The sequence below is a fragment of the Tupaia chinensis genome, unplaced genomic scaffold, assembly GCF_000334495.1.
Source record: "Tupaia chinensis unplaced genomic scaffold, TupChi_1.0 Scaffold000628_1, whole genome shotgun sequence".
Lineage (NCBI taxonomy): Eukaryota > Metazoa > Chordata > Mammalia > Scandentia > Tupaiidae > Tupaia > Tupaia belangeri.
The window spans coordinates 2,642,155-2,656,583 of record NW_006160148.1 but is presented as its reverse complement, the minus strand read 5'-3'; the positions used below and the strand labels follow the sequence as shown (position 1 = coordinate 2,656,583).

The 14,429-nt window shown below is 58.0% G+C and overlaps 2 protein-coding genes across 2 annotated transcripts in view; one reads left to right on the top strand and one right to left on the bottom strand.

The window, feature by feature from the left end:
- The window catches only part of CRYBG2 (crystallin beta-gamma domain containing 2), a 50,764-nt gene extending 45,413 nt beyond the window's left edge, over positions 1–5,351 (top strand). The window contains exons 19-23 of the mRNA XM_027776143.1: positions 1,421–1,560; positions 1,864–1,987; positions 3,796–3,954; positions 4,925–5,084; positions 5,182–5,351. Of these exons, the coding sequence (XP_027631944.1) occupies positions 1,421–1,560; positions 1,864–1,987; positions 3,796–3,954; positions 4,925–5,084; positions 5,182–5,270 (672 nt within the window). The 3' untranslated portion in view covers positions 5,271–5,351. The remainder of the gene's footprint in view (positions 1–1,420; positions 1,561–1,863; positions 1,988–3,795; positions 3,955–4,924; positions 5,085–5,181) is intronic.
- A 1,068-nt stretch (positions 5,352–6,419) lies between these two features.
- On the bottom strand, positions 6,420–8,338 carry CD52 (CD52 molecule). Its single transcript, XM_027776123.1, has 2 exons — positions 8,182–8,338; positions 6,420–6,800 (listed from the first exon to the last, which is right to left on the bottom strand). Exons 1-2 carry the CDS (start codon positions 8,233–8,235, stop codon positions 6,612–6,614), a joined length of 243 nt encoding a protein of 80 aa, XP_027631924.1. The 5' UTR covers positions 8,236–8,338; the 3' UTR covers positions 6,420–6,611.
- Between the last annotated feature and the right edge of the window lie 6,091 nt (positions 8,339–14,429).

Sequence of the window (14,429 nt, the reverse complement as noted above, 5' to 3'; positions counted from 1 at the left end):
GTTGGCTCCCTGCTGTAGGGCCTGGAGCCCAGCTGTAGGCCCTGGAGCCCAGCTGTAGGGCGTGGAGCCCAGATGTAAGGCGTGGAGCCCAGCTGTAGGGCGTGGAGCCCAGCTGTAGGGCCCTGGAGCCCAGCTATAGGCCCTGGAGCCCAACTGTAGGGCCTGGAACCCAGCTATAGGGCGTGGAGCCCAGCTGTAGGGCCTGGAGCCCAGCTGTAGGGCGTGGAGCCCAGCTGTAGGGCCCTGGAGTCTGGCTGTAGGGCGTGGAGCCCAGCTGTAGGGCCCTGGAGCCCAGCTATAGGCCCTGGAGCCCAACTGTAGGGCCTGGAACCCAGCTATAGGGCGTGGAGCCCAGCTGTAGGGCCTGGAGCCCAGCTGTAGGGTGTGGAGCCCAGCTGTAGGCCCTGGAGCCCAGCTGTAGGGCGTGGAGCCCAGCTGTAGGGCGTGGAGCCCAGCTGTAGGCCCTGGAGCCCCGCTGTAGGGCGTGGAGCCCAGCTGTAGGGCCGGGAGCCCAGCTTGTAGGGCCTGGAGCCCCGCTGTAGGCCTCTGACCAGGGGCTTTCCTTCTCCAGCCACTTTCCTGTAAGCGAGGTGGGGGAAAACAACAGCATGTGTCTTACAGCGACTGTTTGGTTTTGAGATTTTTGCTATAGGGCATGTGGGCTCACCTGAGAGACAGACAGAACGTGAGAAATCACCTCCCCCAGGGGGCATGGCCACATGGCAATCCCTTCTTCTCCTCCACTCTCCTCTCAGGATTTCAGGCACGCACTTGTACCTGGCATGAGTTTCAAGCCTCCAGGTCTGGGACTCAAACCATGGTCGACCACGTGAAAGTCCAGGGTTGGGTTTTTAAATGTTTGTTTATTTATTTCTTCTGAGAGACAGAGACAGGGAGCAGGTACTCCCAACAGAGACCTCATGCCCCGATCCACCCCCGGGGACTCAGCCGGCCGGGTCCTGAGCACACACACATGGGCCTGGGACGGGAACTCCGGACCTTTCCCATGGGGTCCGGTTGCATCCCCTCTGTGCCACTGCCTGGCCCGCCTCTCGGGGTTGTTGAGAGGTCAGACAAAGGGCTTGGCACAGAACCTGGCCGGTGGTCAGCCCCGGGTCCTGGGTATCGTTCTGCTCACTGTCCTCCGAAGGTGGAGGGGGGGAAGATCTAGGGTGGCCCCAGGCTTCTGGCCTGTTGGTTCCTAGAGGTACCGAGCTGGAGAGGTTTAGGGGGAACCAGGGTCTTGCCTGGCACCTGCTGCACCTGAGGATCTAGAGGACGAGGCTGTCCGTGCCCTGCTGTGCGGAGCTCCAGAGGGAAGATGCCCTGAGGTCCAGACTGGGAGTCAGGCTTCTGGAGCTGTGGCACTCACCAGGACCTGGAGTGCGATGGCCTCACCGTCCCTCGCCCCGGTCCCCAGCACTTTTCAGAACCTTCCGTTTTCCTGTATGGGCTGGAGTGCTTCGAGGGGAAGGAGATCGAACTCAGCAGGGAGGTGCGGAGCCTGCAGGCCGAGGGCTTCAACAACCACGTGCTGTCCGTGCGCATCAAGGGAGGCGTGTGAGTGTGTGTGGGCAGGGTGAGGGAGCGCGGCACCCCCAGCTCCCAGGTTCCTGGCCTCTCCCTGTATCCACCTGCGGCCTCTGCTGCACCCCCCCACCGAGCCAGGAAGGAGGGAGGAGTGCAGACTAAGAGGGCACCGGCTCCCAAGACCCCGCTCGGCCCTGCAAACCCCAGTCCGCTCCCCTTCCTTCCCGTCCTCGGGACGGGCCCCCGGGCAGTCCCAGCATGAGCGGGCAGGAGGTGGGGACTGTTCTGACAGCAGCGCCTCCCTGTCTGTCCTTCCGGCACCTGCTGGCCCAGCTGGGTGCTGTGTGAGCACAACGACTTCCGGGGCCGCCAATGGCTGGTGGGCAGCTGCGAGATCACCAACTGGCTGACCTACAGCGGCACGCAGAGGGTGGCCTCCCTCTACCCCATCAGGCAGGTGCGTGGCGTGTCTGCGAGGTCCACGTGGGTGTGTACCTCTGCTTCCCACGGACGGCATTCGTGCTCCTCCTCACAGTTTTTGCCGCATCCTCCTTCAGCCCCTGTCCTCGACGATTTTCACTGTTTGTTCTTTTCTTACTTTAGCCTTCTCTTAAATAAGACCCAGGGAACCAGCAGTTAGCGTAATGGCTATGTCGCTGGACTCCCACGTAGTCGACCGCGGTTCGTGTCCCGGACCCGGTGGCTTAAAACTTACGCCAGGTGCGTGTGCATGCGTGCCCAAGATCGCGAGAGGAGAATGGAGGAGAAGGGATTGCGGCGTGGCCATCCCCCCTGGGGGGTGATTTCTCGCTTTCTGTCTCTATGTCTCTCTCTGTCTGTCTGGTGAGTGCACGTGCCCTATAGCGAAAACCTCTCCAAAAAAAAAGAAATAAGATCCACAAACTCATGAGTTTGGCATGTTTATTATGATATTCATTATAATGAATACATTACCCTTACTTTTTTTATATAGAGATTTTTGGTATAGGGTGCATGCACTCACTGGAGAGACAGAGACAGAAAGCGAGGACTCACCCCCTGGGACGGATGGCCAGGCCACAGTCCCTTTTCCTTTCTCCTCTCGGGAGTTTGGGCACACATGCCTACTGCCTGGCGTGAGTTTTCAGCTGTGGGGTTTGGGACTGGAGCCGTGGTTGACGGGGGGACTCTAGAGATGCAACCATTATGCTATCTCCAGGTCCCACCCTGAAATGTTTAAAAGAGTTATTTATTATTATTGTTACTATTATTAAATTTGTTACAAGGCACATGTACTCTCCAGAGAGACAGAGAGAGGGAAACAGAGAAAGCAAGCCGCCTGGTCTGGGGCCGCGGTCAGCCTTGCAGGGGCCCAGTGCCTTAACCACCTGCCCCTTGCTGGCCCCAGGCGTACATTTTCAAACACAGGTTTATCCACACAGATCGGACAATGATCTTATGTTCTACCCACCAGCAGGAGTGCTCTGACTGCACAGGCCTGTGTTAGCCGGCTGAGCACGTGCGTCTGCAGTCACGGGCTTGGTGACCCCGTGTGAGCAGACGTCGTGGGCGTCTCCCCAGCCCTGGCGCGTTACACAAGGGGAAGTAAAGACCCGAGGAGCGGACGGGGACTCGCGCTGCCGTCCAGGGCTAGCACTGTGCCCCGCGGCCCCGCGGCCTCATCTGCAGTCCGGGCTAGCACTGTGCCCTGCGGGGCTGGGGCTGGGCGTCACAGGTCTGCGAGGCCTGAAGACCGGCGGCCTCTCAGACCCCTGTGGCCCGTGCTGTTTCAGGGCCCGCGCTGTGATCATTCCCATGACTGTGCTATGGCGTCCCCGCGAGCCTGCCGGCCTGCGCAGGGCCCCCTGAGGTCTGGCACTGTGGTGTCCGCCTCCCGGGCCCCTCTTTGGCAGGAGCTGTGCCGTCTGCCTGTGGGCTTGCACCCCTGCACGCGGCCGTCCTTGCAGGAGCACGAGTGCTGGCAGACCCGTGTCGCCGGGTGCGCGGGCCCGGGTGGTGCATCTGTGCGCATGGTGTGTCCTGTGAGCGTCTGTGGCACCCCTGTACTGTGTGTGGGGTACCTGTGGGTGTCCCTGTGAACATAGAACTCTGCGTGTGCGTGCGGTATGCGTGTGTCCTCAGCGTGCGTGTGAAGGGGGTCACTTAGAGGCAGGGTAAGGCAGGTTTGGGGGTGGGAGGGACAGGGGTCCAAGAGCCTGGAGGATCCAGAGTCAGTGGGGGGGCATGCCTGCCTGGTCCCCTGACTCTGGGCCTCCCCCCCACCAGCGCCGGGTCTACTTCCGCCTCTGGAATGAGGCTCTGGGGGGATTCCTGGCAGTGCCGGACCACGTGGAGGACATGAAGGCGGGCCGCGTGGTGGTCTCTGAGCCCCGGGCCGGGGGCAGCTGCATCTGGTACTACGAGGACGGGCTGCTCAAGAACCAGGTACCGATTTAGGGGCTGGGTCCGGACAGCTGGGTCCCAGGGACTCAGGCCCGCGGTGGGGAGTCCCAGCTGGCGAGAGAGGCGGAGCATGCAGCTGCATCCTGGGCAGCCGTGGGCCTCGGTCTGCAGCGTGAGAGCCTTGCCAGATGCCTCTGAGGGCTCCCCAGCTCTGCTGATAGAGCCGAACCCTGCTAATGGCCGGGGAGGTGCTGGAATACGCGGTGTGAAGAGGGCCGCTGATGCCCTCCTGCGGCTTACATCCAGCAGGGAGAGACGAAACAACTTAAATGGGTCAGATGTCTGGGTGTCCCCCACGCGGACGGCGCAGTAGAGGAAAGGGCATGGCGAGGAGCTAGCAGCTCGGACGGGCCCTTCTTTCCCTTGAGAAGGTGACATCTGAGGGAGGCAGCAGCGGGGGTGTCCCTGTGAAGGAGCATTCTGGTAGAGGGAATGGCCAGTGCTAACGCCTGGGGACAGGACAGCCTGTCGTTTCTGAGGAGCCGCAAGGCCACCTCCAGGGTCGCTGAAGATGAGGCAGGAAGGGCATGGGGGGCTCTGGGCAGGGCGAGCTCTGGCTCCTGGGAGGAGAGTGTGCCTGCCGAGTGCCGGGTCGCCTCCCACTGTGCTGTGTGGCAGTGAGGGCAGCCCTGCAGAGCAGGGAGGGGAGGCAGGTTACTGACAGCCACACGCCAGTCCCTGCGTGGAGGCTCACCCACGGCTCGAGTCTGGTTTGAAAGTCGATGTGCAAGACTTCCCAGATATTTCCCAACTCGTTTAACTCACGTGGGAACCTCAGAAAGACCAGTATTTGGGGGTCCCCAAGGACACTGAAGCTTAGGAGGACTCCGAGACTTCCCAGGGTCACGTCTATGCAGCTGGCATTCAGGCTGCTGTGGTGTGCTCTGGTGTCGGGGGTGGGGGGTAGAGACCCCCTGGGGGGACAGTGCTTGACCATGCCCCGGGGTCCCAGGCGGCCCCCACCATGAGCCTGCAGGTGATCGGACCCCCCAGCCCAGGCTCCAAGGTGGTGCTGTGGGCCGAGAGCCGCCTGCCGCGCCAGACGTGGAGCATCAGCGAATCAGGGCACATCTGCAGCCAGATGTTCGAGGGCCGGGTCCTGGATGTGAAGGGTAACGTGGGGCGTGCGGTGTGAGAGGTGCCTGCGGGGCGGAGGGCAGGGGGCCCCAGCTCTCTCTGACCGTCCCTGTCTCCTACCCCCTCCCCCAGGTGGCCGGGGCTATGACCGGGACCACGTCGTGCTGTGGGAGGTGGCAAAGGACAGAGCACCCCAGATCTGGGCCGTCCATGTGCTTTGAAGCCCCTCCACGCCCTGAAGGCTTCTGCTAGGATGAAATGTTTTATAGGCCTTTTGTTGTAACATAAACTGTTTTCTATATGCCGCCAGGTATCCTCACGTCTGCATGCCTTTATACTGGGGGTGGGGTTGGATGGGCTCTGTCCACCTGTCTCCCCTATACCCAGGCTGGCCCTCTCCTCCCTGCTCACCTGCGCTCGGCTGTCAGGCCTCCCGCTGCCACCAGAGGGAGCCCTGCAACCAGACTAAGCAGAGCGCGTGACCATGCAGTCACCCAAGGGCTGTTCTGGAGCCAGGATGGCACCACAGTGGGGGCAGGCACAGACACGCCACGCCTCCTGGCCCCCACCCCCAGGGCTCGGCCCATGGAGGACGACTGGGAGAGCGATGCACCCCGTGAGGGTGAGAACACAAGTGGGGGATACATAAAGAGGACCCTGACCCACCCAAGGGTGCAGGGCGGCCTGCCTGGCTGGGTGTAGGGGACGGGAAAGGGTCAGCCACGCTTGCTGGTGGCCCAGGAGAATGTTCTGGGATGCAGACAAGCCCAGGGGTGGGTGCAGAAGTCCAGCAGTGGGTGGCTCCCCTCCCCACCTCTGGTCTCCGGGCCTAAGGGTTTGACCTCAGTAGAGCAGCCAGGTCAGGGGTCCAAGTCCCTGACCCAGCTCAGAGAGTGCAGGACATAGGAGCCCCTTCTGTCCTCCCCCAAGTCCCCATATAGACCAAGGCACTTCTCGGTCCTCAAGGAAGAGGCCGGGCTGGGAAGGGTGGGGGCTGCTGGGGGACTCCCTACCCTCTGTGGTGCCCATTATCGACCGCAAGCCTGGAGGCCTTCCCAGCCCCCGGGGGTGACGGAGACGGGTCTGGTTCTCTAGGGATGCGCGGAGGTGCGCCGTGCCCGGGTCTGGGGCTCTCCCTGATGCCCATGTCCTGCAGCGGGCTCTCTGAGCCGGGACACCCAGGGCCTGGGGTCGGAGAGGACTCTGGGACCGCCCTTCCCAAACACCCAGGTGCAACTGAGGGGGTGCCGCAGCTGGCAGGGTTGGGGCCTTGTCCCTGCAAGGTGATTCCCAGGGGAGGGACCCTTACTTGGACCTTGGGAGGGGGCAGCTGGGGCCCAGTGATGTGCAGTGACCACAGGCAGGGCCTGCCAAGTACCAGGAAGACTTTATTGACCCCCACCTGGGTGGTGCCTGCGCCTCCACACGATCTCCGTCTTGCCATTGCCCCTGCCCCGACACCACCTGGCAGTGTCGCAGCCTGGTGGTCTCCGGCATCAATCCCACCCCTTGCTTGCCAGTTCTCAGCTGCCTCGGGGCACGGAGCCAGGCTAGGTGTCCCCTCAGCTGAGGTAGAAGTGGGTGAGGATGTTGACCAAGAGGAGAAGGTAGCCTCCTTCGGCCATGCTGAGCACCGGGGGCCCGCCCTGGGAGGTGGCAGCAGGGGCTCCCTTGGTGGCTTTCTTGGCGGTGGCTCTTGTGGAGACTTTGGTGGGGGGGGTGCTCGAGCCTGTCAAGACTAGAGGTTGTAGCTGCAAAAAGAAAAGCGGGGCACTCAGGGAGCTCCTGTTCGTTATTTAAAAGCCACATGTCAAGACCAGCAGATGGTATAAGGGTTAAGTCGCTGGACACCCATGTAGTCAGCTGCGGTTCAAGTCCCAGACCGGAGGCTAAAACTCACACCAGAGGCTAAAACTCACGCCGGGCGCGTGTGCGTGCGTGCCCAAGACCCAAGAGGAGAATGGAGGAGAAGGGATTGCGGTGTGGCCATCCCCCCTGGGGGGTGATTTCTTGCCTTCTGTCTTTCTGTCTCTCTCTGTCTTTCTGGCAAGCGCACAGGCCCTATAGTAAAAACCTCTCCAAAAAAGAAAAAGGAAAAAAAAGGGAAAATAAATAAATAATAGATACAATGTCTGTGGTGCCTGGCCCTCTGCCCCGCCAGTCCTCCGCTCCGTTCCCTGTGACCACTACTTCTGCCACGGAGTCCTGTGTGTGGCTGCTTCCGGCCTGACACGGAGGGGCACAGCTGGTTCTTGGCCTCCGCCCACAGAACCTTCCTGTTATCCCCTGCAGGCCACTCACCCCTCCAGCAGAGGGAGACGGGGAGCCCTAGCCCCTGCCCTCACTAGCTGGGGAAGGGTGTCCGCCTCCTCAGCCTGAGCCTCCATCCTGAGCGGGAAGCTCACAGGTGACAGGTGGGTGAGGGGGGCACGGCGGGGAGCAGACTGTCCTTAATGCCTGACAAGCTGCACAAGGCCGAGCCGTGCTTGCTGGTCACGGGGCAGTTTCGGTGGGCCACACTGTTCTTGATGCTTGATCAACCCGTCCTCGATCAAGGACATGGTGGCTCTGGCTCCCGCACCGCCCGGCCCTCGGGCAGTTTGCTACTAAAGCCTCCTCCTGGGATGGCACCTGGTTTCGGGCTCCCGCTGTCCCTGAGGGGAGGGTTCTGTGCATTCCCAGCACCCTGGCTTCTCTCTGGCTGGGGTGGAGGCTCTTACCCCCAGAAACAGAGCGGCCTCACTCGCATGTTTCCTGGGCCCCTCCCTGTCTCCCGTCAGCACCGCTGCCCAGGCTCCCTGGGGCGCGATGCCATTCGCTCTCAGGGCCACCTCTCCAGCCTCCTCATTCCCCAAACTCCGAGCAGCCCTCGGGTGCCTCGGTGTACCCAGCACGCTCTGAGTCCCCTCGGCTGTGGACTCAGGCTTTTAGTCAGGGGCAGCCCTGGCGTGGTCTGATGCCAGTCAGAGGCCCGCAAGCCTGGGCAGCCGGCCCCCGAGGCCCTGATGCCCCTGGGGAGCCTGTTAACCTGTGCTCCCATAGGAGAAAGGCTGGGCCTGGGAGCCTGCACCCCGGCATGGCCATGCCCAGACCAGGGAGTCCTGGCCATGGTCCCCAAGGGGCTGCTCTTACCTGAATCATAATCAGGAGGCTGATGGTGAGGAGGAAGAAGAGGAAGCCCTTCATCTCGGGAGGACCTGGGTGGCCGTCCTGGGAGCTGCCTTTGAAGACCAGCGCAGGGCTATCTGCAGGCCTCGGTTTAGCCTGGCCGCTTTTGAAGCAGGTGGCAGGAGGGCGGGGTGGGGGAGGGAGGGCCTGGGCGTGGGGGAGGAGTGCTGCTTCCTTTCTGTGGGCTGGGGGGGGGTGGCACTAGGCCCTAGGCACCTAGGCCTTGGCAGGTGAGTTCTGGATAGAGAGAGGGCCAGACACCAGGGAGAGAGGCGGGCAGAGCAGGAGCTGCGGGCAGTACGTGGCCTGGGCTCGGGGTCCTGCATCCCAGGGTAACGTCTTGGGCATCACTACTCTGAGGCCTTGGGCCAGAAACTGTGCCTCTCTGAGCCTTGTGCAAAAGAGCCTCTGGAAGATTAACTACAATCCTAACCCATTTTAAAAGCTATTTACTGGGACCAGCAGTTGGCGTAATGACTATGTTGCTGGACTCCCACGCAGCTGACTGCGCTTCGAGTCCCGGACCCGGTGGCTTAAACTCACACCGGGTGTGTGGGCGTGCGTGCCCAAGATCCCGAGAGGAGAATGGAGGAGAAGGGATTGTGGTGTGACCATCCCCCCTGGGGGGTGATTTCTCGCTTCCTGTCTCTGTCTGTCTTTCTGGTGAGTGCATGCGCCCTATAGCAAAAAAAAAAAAAAAAAAAAAAAAAAAAGAAAAACATCTCAAAATTAAAAAAAAAAACACTTTATTTACTTAAGTTGTTTTTGTTTGTTTTTTTAATAGGGCATATGTGCTTGCCAGACAGAGGCAGAGAGAGGTAAAGTGAGAAATCATCCCCTGGGGGGGCGCGGCCATGCCTCAGTCCCTTCTCCATTCTTCTCTCCGGATTCTGGGCACACACACATTCACCTGGCATGATTTTCTTTTTTCTTTTTGAGAGGTTTTGCCATAGGGCGTGTGCGCTCGCCAGAAAGACAGAGACAGAGACAGAAAGCGAGAAATCACCCCCCAGGGGGGATGGCCTCGCCGCAATCCCTTCTCCTCCATTCTCCTCTCGGGATCCTGGGCACGCACGCACACGCGCTCGGCGTGAGTTTAAGTCACCGGGTCCAGGACGCGAACCACGGTTGACTACGTGGGAGTCCAGTGACATAGCCATTTCGCTAACTGCTGGTCCCACCTGGCATGATTTTCAAGCCACCAGATCCAGGACTTGAACTGTCGTCAGCCATGTGGGGCTCCTTAACCATCATGCACTTGCTGGCCCTCCTATCCATTTTAAAAGCCAACACAAAGTTCATGTTATATGAATGGGGGGGCATTGTTTAAGAAGACTGGGACAGTGGGTAGGAACTGAGGGGGACAAGTTGGGGATAGATTTAGATGTCAAGAGAAGGTTGTGGGTGGCCGGCAGGTTCGGAATAAAGGTCTGGGGACTATTTGTTTAATAGAATTATTTACTCAATTGTACTTATTGTTACCATTTTGAAAATTTGCTGTAGGGCTGTCACCAGAGAGAGAGAGAAAGTGAGAAAGCAAGCTGCTAGGTCCAGGACTCAAACCAGGGTTGGCCATGTGGGAGTCCAAGGCCTTAACCACCTCACCACCTGCTGGCCCAGGGACTATGTGGATTTAGAAATGGGTAGAGGTTTCAGGAAGGCAGCAGCACAGGCACCCACAGCCACGCCTGGTCCCCTCCCACTGCAGACTAGTCACTGGCTCGACCCCCACAGGCCCCTTCCCACCTTCCTAGGCCGCACAGACACCGATCTGCGAGTTTCTCTACCCAAATCAGAAAACACCGAGTCTTAAGAAACCTCAGAAATAATTCACTTCCGTCTTCTCACTTGAAATGAGGAAACTGAGAGCCGCGAGAGGAGGCCAGGAAGTGGGAAGGGAGTGAGCAGCTGGGTAGGAAGTAGGAGGGCCCCACAACCACCCACCTTGCCCTCACCTGCTCCTTCTCCCAGGGGTCTCCCTGACCCTGACTCTGGTTCTCGGCTGCTTTTGGAATGCCTGTGGGGGTGGGCGATTCTGGGGTTCATCAGGGCCAGGGCAGCAGCAGGGCCAAAGGGCCTGGCCCAGGAGACAGGAGACCCACGCAGAAGCCCAAGCAAGCTGCTAGGTCCAGGACTCAAACCAGGGTTGGCCATGTGGGAGTCCAAGGCCTTAACCACCTCACCACCTGCTGGCCCAGGGACTATGAGGATTTAGAAATGGGTAGAGGTTTCAGGAAGGCAGCAGCACAGGCACCCACAGCCACGCCTGGTCCCCTCCCACTGCAGACTAGTCACTGGCTCGACCCCCACAGGCCCCTTCCCACCTTCCTAGGCCGCACAGACACCGATCTGCGAGTTTCTCTACCCAAATCAGAAAACACCGAGTCTTAAGAAACCTCAGAAATAATTCACTTCCGTCTTCTCACTTGAAATGAGGAAACTGAGAGCCGCGAGAGGAGGCCAGGAAGTGGGAAGGGAGTGAGCAGCTGGGTAGGAAGTAGGAGGGCCCCACAACCACCCACCTTGCCCTCACCTGCTCCTTCTCCCAGGGGTCTCCCTGACCCTGACTCTGGTTCTCGGCTGCTTTTGGAATGCCTGTGGGGGTGGGCGATTCTGGGGTTCATCAGGGCCAGGGCAGCAGCAGGGCCAAAGGGCCTGGCCCAGGAGACAGGAGACCCACGCAGAAGCCCAAGCTCACCCTGCTGAAGAGGCACATCACAGCAGCAGGCTCCAGCTCTCGCGGAGGGGTGCCGGGCCTGCTCAGCCCTGCGGCCCGTTGGGTAAAGGCTCCTCCACACCGGCGTGCACACAGGACACATGACTGCCAGGCCCATGTGTGTGCATTCCCCTGCAGAAGCCAGATGGTTCATTTTCACATCCTGAGACTCTGCACGGGTTAAGGCTAAGACACTGCTGCTGGGGACCCTGGGCACTGGGAAGGTTTTTGAGGCTCATCAGGACTTGGGGCATGGAGGGACATCTGTCAATCCTGACAAAGTGGGGGCTCCAGGCTTTTCCTCCTCTTGACAGAATCCTGGTCACAAAACCGACAGAGCCTGAGAAAGCCTCATTTTATGTGTGGGGGAACCAAAGGGCACGTTGGTGCAGAGCCGGGGCTAAAACCTAGACCTCCCACCCGTGTCTCCACATCTGCCTCCGGGCCTCAACCAGCAAGATGGGGAGGCTCATCCACAGCCCCTACAGCTCTCCAGGAATCGGAATCAGACATTCCATTATTAACGAACATACACAAAACAGGGCCAGCAGGTGGCATGGAGGTTAAGGTGCTGGATTTCCACATGTCTGACCACAGTTCAAGTCCCGAACAAGCAGTTTGAAAATCACACAGGGCGCGTGTGTGTGTGTGTGTGTGTGTGTGTGTGTGTGTGCATGCCCAAATTCCAAGAGGAGACTGGAAGAAAAGAGATTGTGTGGCCATCGCCCCCCCACCCGCCCCCGCCCCGGGGTGATTCCTCATTGTCCTCTCTCCTCTCTCTGGCAAATGCACATACATGCCCTATAGCAAAAATCTAAAAATAAATAATAAAATTGATGAGGCAGAGCCAGCAGGTGGCATGGTAGTTAAGATGCTAGACTCCCACATGGCCAACAGCAGTTTGAGTCCCAGACCTGGCAGCTTGATTTCTCACTTTGCCCTAAAGCAAATTAAAATAATAATAATAAATAAAACTAATCCTTTTAAAAAAATATTTAGGGAACCAGCAGTTAGCGTAATGGCTATGTCGCTGGACTCCCACGTAGTCGACCGCAGTTTGCGTCCCTGACCCGGTGGCTTAAACTCACGCCGGGCGCATGTGCGTGCGTGCCCAAGATCCCGAGAGGAGAATGGAGGAGAAGGGATTGCGACGTGACCATCCTCCATGGGGGGTGATTTCTCGCTTTCTGTCTCTGTGTCTCTCTGTGTGTCCGGCGAGCGCACGCGCCCTATAGTGAAAACCTCTCCAAAAAAAAAAGAAAAAAGAAAAAGAAAAAAATTATTTAATAATTATTATTACTTTTTTTTCACATGAATTTTTGCCAGAGAGAGAGAGAGTGAGAAAGTAAGCTGCCAGGTCCAAAACTTGAACCGCAGTCGGCCATGTGGGAATTCTACATAACCTGCTGGCCCCAAAATTAAATAATTCTTTTAAAAATTTGTTGGGGCTAGAGGGAGAAAAACTAAATGTCAAGAACCTTGAAGCCAGCAGGTGGCATGGTGTTGTATTTCCAAACGGTCAACCACGGTTCAAGTCCCAGATCTGGTGACTTGAAAATCACGCTGAGAGGGACCAGCAGTTAGCGTAATGGCTATGTTGCTGGACTCCCACGTAGTTGAGCGCGGTTCGAGTCCCAGACCCAGTGGCTTAAACTCACACTGGGCGTGTGTGCATGTATGCCCAAGATCCCGAGAGGAGAATGGAGGAGAAGGGATTGCAGCGTGGCCATCCCCCCTGGGGGGTGATTTCTCGCTTTCTGTCTCTCCGTCTCTCTCTGTCTTTCTGGTGTGCGTATGTGCCCTATAGTGAAAACCTCTCAAAAAAAAAGAGAAGAAAATCACGCTGAGGGGCCAGTGGGTGCTGCAGTGGCTGAGGCGCTGGACTCCCACATGGCAGACCATGGTTCAAGTTCCGAATCTGGTGATTTGCTTTCTCATTTTCTCTCTCTCTGTCGAGTGCATGTGCCCTAAGCAAATTAAAATAATAATAATAAATAAAATCGAATAAATAATTATTTTAAAAACAAAAAAGAAAAGAAAATCACACTGAGCACGTGCGTGTACCCACAATCTGGAGGAGAGTGGGGGGAAGGGATCACGGCACAGCCATCCACCCTGGGGGGCGATTTCTCACTTTCCCTCTCACTGTCTCTCGGTCTCTCTGGTGAGCTCACTAGCCCTATAGCAAAAATTAAAACCAAAGAAAGCCTCTGAAAAGGCGGGGAGAGGCTGAGAAACCCCCACACCAGGCTTTAGGTTGGGACTATGAAGGGTTTAGAGGAGTAAGAGTGACCAGGAAACAACAGCCCAGGCCCCACGGACTGAACACAACATGAACCCCCTCAAAAACAAACAAAAACAAGAGAGCCTAAGATCACAGAAACAGTTACACAGAAAATCCAGATCGTGGGATTATCAGCCGAGCTTTCAAGTACGGAAGGCTGAGAGCTGGAAACGACGGCAAAGAACCCAGGACATTCCGGAGAGTTAGCCACTCCATGGGCAGGTCTTACAGCGTACTGGGCACAACGGAAGTGAAAGCAGATCGGAGGGGAATGTCCTGCGGCCTCTGCCTTTGCTGAGTGCCTTGTGCTGTACCGGGTCCAGGCACTGGGGATGCAGCCCTGAACGAAAGGACACACGGTCGCTGCCCTTAAGCTGACATTTGAATGGGGGAGGACAAATAAAAACCAACTGGGATTAGCAGGTGGCATAGTGGTTAAGGGCACTGGATTCCCACATGGCCGACTCGGTTCGAGTCCCGGACCTGGCGGATTGCTCTCGCTCTCTTTCACACAGACACACGCTATCACTCTCTGGGCAAATTAAAATAAATGGACAAATAGAAGTTAAATAAAATAATTCTTTTAAAAAATGGTAACTTCAGAGTCTAATAAATGCTAGAAGGAAGTCAAGAGGGTAACGTGAGAAGAGAGAAATGGCGGCAGGACATATTCTACGCACGTGGTTGGGAAAAATCACTCAAAGGACATGTCTGTGCTGTGACCCTCAGAACAGGTGGGGTCTAGGCAGGCAGTGCACCTCAGACCACTGTCCCATCCCCGTTTCACAGTGTTCTCTGATGGCTGTCCCCAGGGCCTGGCACAGTCCCACTGAGAGCAAGTGCTCAGTATGTACTTGTTCAATGACGAAATGGAAAAAGCAGGGGTGGAGGGAGGAGAAGGTGTTGTAGCACATATTATAGCGTGATCTGCCCTAATCTTTCATCCTCACAGAGAGGGCTGTGATCCAATAGCACCGCAGAGCACTGCCAGGTAAATCATCCAACCTTCCACCCACCCATCTACCCATCCACCCATCTGCTCACCCAGCCATCCACTCACTCATCCACCATCCATCCATCCACCCATCCACCCACCCATCTATCCATCCACCCATCCATCCACCCACCCATCCACCCACCCATCTACCCATCCACTCACTCATCCACCCATCCACTCACCCATCTGCTCATCCACCCATCTTCTCACCCAGT